At 35.6% G+C, this 11,201-nt stretch overlaps 2 protein-coding genes across 5 annotated transcripts; both read left to right on the forward strand.

The window, feature by feature from the left end:
• The first annotated feature begins 48 nt into the window (after positions 1-48).
• On the forward strand, positions 49-8,107 carry LOC105667870 (TBC1 domain family member 25). 2 transcript variants are annotated; one of them, XM_012359962.2, is made up of 10 exons: positions 49-433; positions 852-1,077; positions 1,397-1,506; positions 2,613-2,708; positions 2,800-2,965; positions 3,286-3,943; positions 4,384-4,774; positions 5,011-5,325; positions 5,421-5,837; positions 6,299-8,107. In XM_012359962.2, exons 2-10 carry the CDS (start codon positions 1,036-1,038, stop codon positions 6,744-6,746), a joined length of 2,643 nt encoding a protein of 880 aa, XP_012215385.1. In that variant the 5' UTR covers positions 49-433; positions 852-1,035; the 3' UTR covers positions 6,747-8,107. The 2 variants fall into 2 exon arrangements, with proteins under 2 accessions (XP_012215385.1, XP_012215386.1); XM_012359963.2 differs by having other exon boundaries at positions 49-351.
• Positions 8,108-8,763: 656 nt separating this feature from the next.
• LOC136997978 (growth hormone-inducible transmembrane protein-like) lies at positions 8,764-11,120 on the forward strand. 3 transcript variants are annotated; one of them, XR_010888548.1, is made up of 6 exons: positions 8,764-8,914; positions 9,082-9,326; positions 9,443-9,554; positions 9,847-10,464; positions 10,703-10,932; positions 11,018-11,120. XR_010888548.1 is itself a non-coding variant. In XM_067349655.1 (5 exons), exons 2-5 carry the CDS (start codon positions 9,122-9,124, stop codon positions 10,785-10,787), a joined length of 1,020 nt encoding a protein of 339 aa, XP_067205756.1. In that variant the 5' UTR covers positions 8,764-8,914; positions 9,082-9,121; the 3' UTR covers positions 10,788-11,120. The 3 variants fall into 3 exon arrangements, 2 of the variants coding, with proteins under 2 accessions (XP_067205756.1, XP_067205757.1); XM_067349655.1 differs by having other exon boundaries at positions 10,703-11,120; XM_067349656.1 differs by having other exon boundaries at positions 8,836-9,005; positions 10,703-11,120.
• The last annotated feature ends 81 nt before the right edge of the window (positions 11,121-11,201 follow it).

Raw genomic sequence — 11,201 nt, forward strand, 5'->3', positions numbered from 1 at the left:
GCGATATTCGCCCCACTCATGCTGCTTGCTGCTTATGTCTCAAATCTGGCATCACTGAGCTAACCACGACAGCTGATGGCGGTCGGCCGTTAACGGTGACATCCGCCCCCTCGTCTTCCCCGTTACGCGTTTCCGAGTACCGATCGTCGTCGACGTCGATACCGTCGCCGGACCCCCCACACAGCACCGATTGCACTTTCGCCAGAAACACATGGCCACTCCGAAAGCATAATTAGACGAGTTAGAAAGCGAGCATAAACATGACTTGGTGTGACGAGAAGTGCCTTCTGTATTCTGGAACGAGCATCGCGGATTAAACACACTCGACCTCGTAATAATTATCAAGACCTTGTACGTTTTATTTCCTAAATATATTGGAGAGTGTCAAAATGTTAATCAAGTATTGCATGTGTCAAGTTTAAATAATTTTCAGGTAAGGTAAAGAAATGAAGCATAAGTATTTCAGATTATAACTATAATGGTGTTATTATGCAGTAATGTCAATGATATGTCAAAGGTTTAAGCTCATTGTATGAACTTTATTGATAATAGTGATGAACTATTGATAATTATGATAATTATATGTATTACAACAAAGCATTCTTGATGATTATAATAGAAAATTTAAATTCTCTGATCTTAATTAGCACAATTTTGAATATTTTTTTCATCATCTGCTTTGATTATCTTTAATATTTTGTTGTGTAGTTAATTAAAATACCTTGTTTTATTGATAACATCAAAAATTAATAATAGATGCTTCTATTTTTAAAGAAATGTTTTTTGCTTCAGTTATCAGTGTATGTTAATTACAGTGGTATTATTTTCAATTTATATTATTAATTTTCCAGTCCACTCAGTTTCACTGCTGTGAACGAATAATGAACATTTAAATTTGGTGATACATATGAATTATCAGAACATAAAGGATTGATACTTATAATATGCAAGAATCATGATAGCTGAAGATTTAATCTAAAACATTACACTTATTTGTGAGAAAGAGGACACATACAATATATAGTGGCAGCAGATATGTTTGGTTGTCCTAGAGAAGCTGTACGAGTCAAAGTTAAGGTATGATCAATTAGAAATTTATTACTACTGTAGTGATCAAATCAATCTCTTATTTATAGGACAAAAAATTATTTATAGGACAAAAATTACAATAAATTTTTATGTACATTATATTCATATTTAAATACATTTTATATACATTATTGTAAAAACAAAGCAATAAATTACTGTAACAATTATAAACATATGTGTGATAAATATGCATTAGAGCTTATAAATCATATCATATATGTCTATGTGCAAATTTTTTATGCATTTACATTAAAAATATGGCTAATGAAGATGATAAAGATGTATTTACGAAGATATATTTCTTTAGAAATGCGAAACCAGGCATCAACCCGAGTATCGCAAGTTCAGTGTGGACCCTCAAATAACATCGATAGAGGTACTGCAGAGCATCCTCATCAAGGCTTTCGACATAAAAGGGTAAATCGCAATAATAATAAAATTAAATGGTATGATTTAAATAATTTTCTTTTAATAGAGTAAAAATAAAATATATTAATCAGTTATTGAGTATGCGTGAAGCTGATATATTATTTCGTAAACACTCATTAATTATTGAAAGTTCTAGCTTTATTTCTAATGAATCTAGAGTTTCTGGTAGATTAAACAAATAGGTCATAAAACAAAGAAAATGCTTTAGAACAAACTGAGACGTTAGCAAAAATTGTACCTATCATATTTCCATAGTTGACTTTAAAAGTAGTCATTTTCTAATTGCTTACATATTCTAATAAGAGTTCTATGCATAAAAAAGTTGTAAAATATTTATTAAACAATTTAAATTGCGCAAAAGACCGTATTTAAGCATAATAAAGACATAGAATATTGCCGTATTGCTACTCTTTGATTTATGACCAGAAATTTATAATATTTGTTTAATCTATCAGGAACTCTCCAAAATTATTAGAAATAAAAACTCTCAATAATTATTTTAATGAGTTTCTACAAAATAATACACCAGCTTCACAGTTATTGAAGAAAATTTTACAACTTTTTAAAAGATGTTTATATTAAGAGATAAATGTGGAATAAATAAATTCAAAAAATATGTGACTTATTAATATATGAATTAATTACTTAATAAAATATAATATAATTTAAATAATTTTTTCGTAATATAGAAAAAAATGATAAAATAAATGAAATAAATGATAAGATAAAGAAAATAAAAAATAGATAAAGAAATAATACATTAAATAATTAACTTTTTAAGAAAAATTTTACACTGATAATATGTACAATATGTATAATATGTAAAATGTTAAAAAAAGCTAAATATTTATTATTATTTCTACTTGAATAATGCAATCTTTTCTTTTTAAAAGTCACAATTATGTAATTGATGAATGATACACACATACCATTTTTTATTACTCCAACTATCACTTGGCAAAACATCACGGATACAAAAGATACATTTTGAAATAAACTTGTGCATGTGCAAATGTCCTTGAAATGATCGAAGCGCATTCGCCGCGCCATAAATTATTAAACAGAATGTCGTAAAGATTGCTCGCGTGCCACAGGGAATTCACCGTTTCATATCGAGCGATCGACGATTATGGCTCGGAGACGTATCTATTCCTACTCTCGGACTGGGACTTAGACGCCGCGTTCATCAGGTGACCAGCCGATTAAACGACTGTTGATTAACAGATAATCGAACATTCCGATAAGCATGTGTGTACTTTCGGCTAACGTGGATTCTTTCAGCGCGTCCGAGCCGTACCTCTATCTGCAGGTGAACCTGAAACCATTCGGCGAAACCGGAGACTGCGAGTGCTACTGGGAGCAAAATGCGCAAGAAGTCTCGACGCGTCAGCAGGAAACGGGGTTTCCTTACAAGACGCCAAAACTACCTGGTCTCATAATGAATAAGGCAAGTGCAGCCGCACGTTCAATCGATATCAGCGAGATATCAGCGAGACAGTATCGAAAGTTCTTAATACTCTCGCAGAAATGTCAGAAAACATGAAACGCAAAGAAGTGACAAATCATTTACTACGCATTCTTCGTTCAACCAAAAGTCACGCGCAAATCTTGATTGTAATTAAAATTATTATTTTAATACTTCCATTTTTGTTCCGTTAGTATTTCTCGATTTATCGGTTCTTTGAGAGTTTTTGTTAGTTCATTATTTTACTTCCATTATTATTATGATTGTTCGATGTATCTTATTCCTTTAATTTTTTGTCACAGATGGAAAGGACACTCAATATGGTACAGCGTGCGTTGGGCAACTTGGGTGAAGAGTCGTCTCATCAGCAGAGTGCTCAGCCTCCACGGCCACCGCTGATGGACGCTGAGTTTCGTCGATTTCTAGATCCAATCGGCCAGGTGGTGCACTCCAAGGAGCTGCGGGCGGTTATTTATTTCGGCGGGATCGAGCCAAGTCTGCGCAAGGTGGTCTGGAAACATATCCTGAATGTATATCCGGAGGGGATGTCGGGTCGCGAACGCATGGATTATATGAAGAGGAAAGCGCAGGAGTACCAAAATTTACGCGAACGATGGAAGGTGCTGGTGCAGAAGGGACAGAACATCGGCGACCTCGCTTATGTCACCGGTATGGTGAGGAAGGATGTCCTGAGAACGGACAGGCATCACAAGTTTTACGGTGGCTCAGACGACAATCAGAATATCGCAAGTCTCTTCAACATTCTGACGACGTATGCTTTAAATCATCCGAGTGTAAGCTACTGCCAGGGCATGAGCGACCTGGCCTCGCCTCTTCTCGTCACGATGCGGGACGAAGCGCAAGCCTACATCTGCCTCTGTGCTCTCATGAGAAGAATGAAGGACAACTTCATGCTCGATGGTATTGCCATGACTACCAAATTTGCTCACCTCGCAGAAGGTATGTGGTCTTTGAAAATGTATCTCATTCATTCCGTAAGTTTTTAAACAGAATGTTCTACAATCTTCTATTTTCATCGTATAATACACACTTTCTATCAAAATATTATAAGCTTTTCAGAACTAATTTTTAGTATTTTGATATTTTCTAATTAGTCTAATTGTCAATTATTTAATCTATATAATTACAAACACATTTTTTTAACTGTTTTCTTTGAGATGTGTAATTATTGAAAATTAATTTTTTAGTAAAAATATTCCATTGTTTTTCTTCCATTCGTGTCTTAAATCTTCTGCTAAAATATTTTTATATATAAATTATAAACTCTCAGAAGAAATTGTTAATCAAATATTAATGTTTTATAATTAATCAATTTTTTTCAATTAAAATTTTGTGTCTCCAATATTTTGAACATAATTCTAAGATGTAATTCCCTGCAGGTCTCCAGCACTACGATCCTGACTTCTACGCGTACTTAAAATTGCATCAAGCGGATGATCTACTATTCTGCTATCGCTGGTTGTTGTTGGAAATGAAACGTGAATTTGCGTTGGACGACGCGCTCAGAATGCTTGAGGTTCTTTGGGCGTCTTTACCCGCATCACCGCCAAACGGCGAACTGGGTCTTGCTGAGGTGCCTTTTCCACCGCCATCGCCGCCTCCAAGTCCGAACGTCAAGCATATTCGCGAAAACGCCTACACCAAAGTCTGCGCCATTAGACGACAAAGTTCCTCAGCCAGCATTGCCGCTAACGTGAAGCGGAAAGCTTTCAGCACGGAAGAACCGTCATCTCTACAATCAGCTACCGAAATTAACGGAGAAAGGAAAAGGTTTATTGCTTGTATAATTGCTTGTACTTGCAGGCACGGAAAGCTTGCTTCTCAAATCAAATACGAAGACTAGAAGCATTTACGAAAAGATATACAGATAAAATATTAAATATTAATGAATATTCCTCAATTTTGCAATAAATGAAAATCTTATTCTTTTGCATCGTTGATTAATTTTAATAATGTTACCTGATAAACAATAATTTTAATTCTTTGATTTAAATGATTATTTTCAGATCTAATTCGCCGTACGAAACGTTCTCCGATTCAGAGAACGATTTGACCAGCACGAAGAACAGAAGGAATACCGAATCGACAGAAAAGTGCCTAAGTACAGATTCTCTACCCGTTAGATCGAAACGCTCAAATCTCCTGGAACTGACAGAGAAGTTGACTGTCTCTAACAAAGAGCAGGCTAAAAACGGCGAACAGAACGATGGTTGCGGTGAAAAGAAATGTGCGCGAGTGGTAAAGAATCTGAACGAGTTCTTGAACTTCACTAGTCTCAATCGTAACAAAGTCACGCCGAGCGATGCTGAACCCGAGCTTAGGTAATTATTTTCGCGTATCAAACTTTTGTTCATTAAATTTCCTTGAAATATGCCAATCAAATCATATTTCATACGATATGAAAACGTTATCATAGACGTGTTTCGAGCGAAAGCGGCGTGATCAGAGTGTTGAGAGACGAACCCAGCTCGCCGGACGATCCCGCAGACTTCTTCCCAATGACTACGTCGATGACCAGAGAATTAAGACTGGAATTGGAATCGCTGGATCGGCAAGTATTTGGACCTTCGCCGCCCAGCGAGATGCAATGCGATTGCGTGCTCTCAAAACGAGAAAGCGATTTACCGGAGAGCGAGACCGAGACGGAATTGGCAAGGTGCAGCCCGGCGGCGGACGTTTTTGTATGGGAGAATCCATTGCACACGTTGCAACAGAAACATCACCCCACGACTCCGGATGAGCAGGCGGAATTGGAGTATGATGGTGAAATTTTGGAGGATCAGAACGGCGTGAAATCTGTCACGCCGATCAGATTGCTTAAACGTACCACCAGGTATATATACACTTTCACAGTTTACAATATTTACAAATCTAAAAATGTTAACGAGCAAGAAATAAAATTTATGCTAGGAAGTATTTTTTCATAAATCTAAATGCTTTATTTCAACTTTCTGATGAACAAAATACACTTACAAAATTAACATCTTTATCATTTCTTTTATTTAACATTCATATAATATTAATAAAAAGTATAAAAAGTTTTCTATTAAAGAGATTTTCATTTTGAATAAAATTTTATTTTACATTGACGCGAAATTTATCGAATTTATATTTGTATGTGTCGCCTTCATATTTTAATAAAATAACATACATAAATCTTTACACTATCATAATTATAGTGGAATAATTCATATGATACGGGGTCAAGACCGTTATTAAAATTTCAAGAAATCGCTATCCGATATACGGAGAAGTTTTTACATTTTTTATTAAATTGCTTCATGTATCTTTTAGATCCGAATCGGCATCCGATAGCGAAGGAACGGAGAGTTGGCATCAGAACGCGCCCCAGCCGGAGAGCCCGACGAAGCAGCAGCAGCAACTTGTCCAAGAGCAGTGCGAGGAGGCGACGGAGCTGACTAATCTCATACCCGCGGGAACGTGCGAGGATCAATTGGGCGAGAGCTCGCTGCCGCCTCCGAACGAATTCGGTGGTGGCAATCCGTTTCTGATGTTCCTGTGCATCACTCTACTACTGCAGCACCGAGACTTCCTTATGCGCAATCAAATGGATTACAACGAAATGGCGATGCACTTCGACAAGATGGTCCGTCGTCACAACGTGATCCGAGTACTTAATCAGGCGCGACAGCTGTTCGCCGGTTATCTCAGAAGACATTCCGCCTCCTCTTCTTCGACCGGCTCGACTTCCACCATCAAACCCGACTGCGTAAACGTATAATCCATTCCCGATCAGCTACCGAAAATATCAATTCACAATCAGACAGTCTGAGATGCAAAAAAAAAATATTTCAAGCAGAAATATTTCATCTAACTGGATTAACGGCACATATCATGGAAATTATGTCGCCGACTGGAACTTGGGAAGCTTAAGAGGACTCGAGTTAATTCTCTCAAGGTGCTCGACGTTCGCGGAACGTTCTTGACGCTTGCTGAATCCTCAGACAGTGTCTCTGATAAACCGTTAATTTTTACAACTTTTTTTTTCCAATATGTAGATAAACTACCTTTCAGCTAATTAAATAAAAAATTACCCACACATCCGTAATTAATTATTAAAATTGCTGTAGACATTGAAAGTGTCCAAACGTGATAACGAATAAATGACCAATGTGTAATAAGAGAGCAAAATAAAATGCATCGTACTTATAATTACATAAAATTTTGAAGACAGTATTTTCTGTAAGAATAATTTTTTTAAGATAAGTCGTATTATTTAAATTTAATCAGAAAAAAACGGTAGATCAGAGACAATTGCTCAGGCCCGTACTTACTTTTCGACAGCACTCGTTATTATTCGTACGAGAGACTTCTCCACGCATGAGTTGGAATTGGATTCGATTCAGAATACAACGATCGGAAACGCTTAGTTAATCCACGAATGACACGTGTAGTCCTGTTCGTTCGCGCACGTTACCATTCCATCGCGACATAATGCACAATATCATCAACCGCACGCATCGACGAACCCTCTTACGCTGTACCTCAACGTAGAATTAAGTCCTTAGTTTAACGCATTCAGGGATGGTCGTGATAAAGCTGAAGCTGCGTCACTTCCGAATGCGTTAAATTTGTAAGATACATCCATACCTACCATAGAATGGCTGAATCTTATTTTGTTCTCAAACGGTATGCTTGGGAAACGACAATAAAGTGCATTTAATTTCATCGCTATAATGGTCGTTCTTTCTTTTTTTCTTTCTTACTGAATTTAGAGCTATCGGTGAAATTTATGAAAATCCTGAAACAAAGTTTTGTCATTTTTCAACAAGCGTGTAAACAATTTTTTTCTTTGCCTAATACTATGTACATATATAATAATTATAAGATATCAAATGTACTAAATCAGTGACAGAAAGAATTAAAAGAGATTCATGCAATGAAAATACTTATAATAATAATACCTTATTTTATGATAAGAATGAAAAATAATGCAATAAAGTTTTACCCAATATTTGTGATATGTTTAAACATACACTGAAGGAATAAAATTTTATTGTCTGTTTAAATTTAGGTAAATTCTATCTTCTCATATGTTAAGTTTACAAATATTTTGATATTAAAGAGTTGCAATTTTTTTAATATTTTAATAACTTTGGCCCATCTCCTTCCTTGGAAAATTTAATTATGCAGAGTCTACTAAGACAATTTAATATTGTTAATATTTTAAATTATAATAAAAATTAAGAGTAAGTGACTTGAAGGCATTCTATTAATCCTTCAAAACATTGCCTTTTAAAATGCATCATTAAAAATACAATTAGAATGTATAAATTTTATTTACATAATATATTTATTACAACGTGCTACACATGAAAGTAATTTACATTGCTTCTAAGCATTTTTTATATCTGCTTATTACTGTACGTGAAAGCAGTGCATTACAAAATGAAATGTAACAAAACAATTTTACGACGCAATCATTTTCTCAGTTTGAATTGCGATCTGATTTGCAATGCACTTTTTTTCATGAATTAATACAATTTTGAAGAATGTAAAACAGAAAACTTATACAAATTGTAATTGCAATGAAAATAATGAAAAGGAAAGTAAGTAGACAAATGTGCAATATTATTATTATTATGATATTTAATAATATTTAATTTTATATTTTATGACTGTTTTCATTTTTTAAGTGTTTTATATTTTATATATTATACAATTTTATATAAACGATAATGAAGGATCCCTAAGATACCTTATTTTTCACACTACTGCGATGACGTAATTTTCGTCATACATACATATATTTCGTCATGCGCGCACAGGATTCCATTGTCGTCAGTCGTCAGTAGTTAGTTTCGCATGCGCTGTCCAATTGTCACGTTCTGATCTGTTATGTTTTGATCATTCGCGTGTGGAGAAATAGTCATCTTACTGTTGCATCATGTGAGTAAATCATGAGAATTTTTGCAACATCTCGTCGCACGAACTCTTCCGTCTTTCGATCCCTCAAAATTTTATCGTGAAACATTTCCATGTAAACGAATCCAACGTTATTAACAATATTTGTTGTGTAATAATACGCAATATATACGTTTCTATTTCGTTCACAGAACTTTCAAATTACAAGCGGACGAAAATTAAAGGAGCAGTATGTTGTTAGCAGCAAGAATCTGCCGAGCCGGTATTTCACCAGGCTTGGCGTCGCACGTCAGAACTCCGACTGTCACGAAGACACCGCAGTTGTCCAAGGGTCAAATCGCGAGATTGTTCAGCGATGGACGTGGCTCTTACACGAGAACTGCGAAGAGGCAAGCCACCATGAGGCAGCAAGCAATGGCTCCAGCCGGTGAAACCGGTAAGCCGAATTGCATGTCTTGTTATATGTACAGAGGTTAAATAAGTAATCAAAAACATACGTACATAACCTTCCATGTCCTGTTTATATAATTTATAATTATATTCTTCTAACAGCGTTTAACATTGGAAAAGGAGCCGTTGCTGGTGGAGCAGTAATGGGATTAGGTGCTCTTTGTTATTATGGATTAGGTCTTTCTTCGCAAATAGGCGCCATAGATCGTGCAGGGTATGCAACATGTTGACATTAAGATGTTTCTTGGTCTGTAATGTGCCATTTTTTATGAATATAAAAAGTTTAACATTAGAGTACTCTTAATTTTTTGTGTGCACAATTTTTAACGTTTTTTGTGAGTTAAAATTTAATATTCAGCTAATGCGACAATCCAGTACAAAGTAAATTAATATCTAAAATTTCTTTTTTATGAAACTTATGGCTTTTATATCCAAGTGCATCTATCTACATATCTAGCATGTAATTGTGAAGTAAACTAAAACTTGGAATGACTTTCTTTTTGCAGCTTATGGCCCCAGTATGTGAGGGATAGAATAAAGTCCACTTACATGTACTTTGGCACATCCATCGCAGCTAGTGCAGCATCTGCGGCATTGTGTCTGCGTTCTCCTGCCGTAATGAACATGGTGATGCGTCAGGGATGGATTGCTCTGGGTGTCTCATTGGCTGCTATGATTGGCAGCGGCATGCTTGTGCAGGGCCTTCCTTACAAAGAAGGATTCGGTGCTAAGCAAGTAGCTTGGCTAGTGCACACTGGCATCGTGGGTGCAGTTTTGGCTCCACTGTCTCTCGTAGGTGGACTGTTGGTTGTCCGGGCAGCTTGGTATACCGCCGGAATCGTCGGTGGCTTGTCAGCAGTCGCCGTTTGCGCGCCCAGTGACAAGTTCCTGGCGATGGGCGGTCCACTCGCTATCGGTTTAGGTGTGGTGTTCGCCAGCTCGTTGGGCTCCATGTTCCTTCCACCCACGAGCGTCCTCGGATCAGGATTGTACTCTGTGGCACTTTATGGAGGCCTTCTGTTGTTTTCCGGATTCCTACTTTACGATACGCAGAGGATCATAAAACATGCAGAGTCTCATCCGATGTACAACGCTTACAATATGCCATACGATCCGATTAATAAGTAAGTTATTAATTTTTTTTCCACAAAATTATATGTTGGCAAAAATGTCTTGCAAGAAAATAGAATAATGTGATCTTTTATCATTTGAAATTTTTCCTTTTTCAAAGTTAGATCTGTCTCTTTTTTGGTAATTATTTAATTTTCAATTTTATAAAACATCTACGAAATGTTATTATACAAAATATATGTTTAAATAGCAACTCGTTAAAAATATTAATGAACGTTTTTATTTTTACAGCGCGATCTCGATTTACTTGGACACAATTAACATCTTCGTGCGAGTTCTAACCATTCTGGCTGGTGGTGGTAATAGGCGTAAATAAAGAAGTAGAATGCAGCTGCTAATGTGATATTAAAATTATTAAAGCGACATTACACACATATTATGAGACATACAATATAATTAGTCACAATACATCCAATGAAGAATAAATTATAATAAATTGTAACATACAGATTTAAATTAAGGTAAATAAATTTCAATATTTCAAATATACTGCGCTTATATACTTATATGAGATATATATACTTATACTTAGAAATCCTATTTTAGGAGAAAATTTATTACACAACATGCTGTAATATCATAGCCGATTATTGCAACTGTATGACTTGCCAAAAACTGGTGCACGATATTAAAAATACTTAAAAATGTTTTCATATATTTAGATTATTATACTTGTGTGTGTGTACATCTCGTTCCTATATTTATCTACATAAAACATACAAATAGCGCT

The sequence above is a fragment of the Linepithema humile genome, chromosome 2 (genome assembly GCF_040581485.1).
Source record: "Linepithema humile isolate Giens D197 chromosome 2, Lhum_UNIL_v1.0, whole genome shotgun sequence".
NCBI lineage: Eukaryota > Metazoa > Arthropoda > Insecta > Hymenoptera > Formicidae > Linepithema > Linepithema humile.

Excerpts from the sequence above, each read along its gene's own strand:
- LOC136997978 (XM_067349655.1), top strand. The coding sequence starts at position 9,122 with ATGTTGTTAGCAGCAAGAATCTGCCGAGCCGGTATTTCACCAGGCTTG. Across the intron at positions 9,555-9,846 it reads GGCGCCATAGATCGTGCAGG|CTTATGGCCCCAGTATGTGA; the intron begins GTATGCAACATG and ends TTCTTTTTGCAG. Across the intron at positions 10,465-10,702 it reads CCATACGATCCGATTAATAA|CGCGATCTCGATTTACTTGG; the intron begins GTAAGTTATTAA and ends TTATTTTTACAG.
- LOC105667870 (XM_012359962.2), top strand. The coding sequence starts at position 1,036 with ATGTTTGGTTGTCCTAGAGAAGCTGTACGAGTCAAAGTTAAG. Across the intron at positions 1,507-2,612 it reads AAGGCTTTCGACATAAAAGG|GGAATTCACCGTTTCATATC; the intron begins GTAAATCGCAAT and ends CGCGTGCCACAG. Across the intron at positions 5,326-5,420 it reads GATGCTGAACCCGAGCTTAG|ACGTGTTTCGAGCGAAAGCG; the intron begins GTAATTATTTTC and ends ACGTTATCATAG.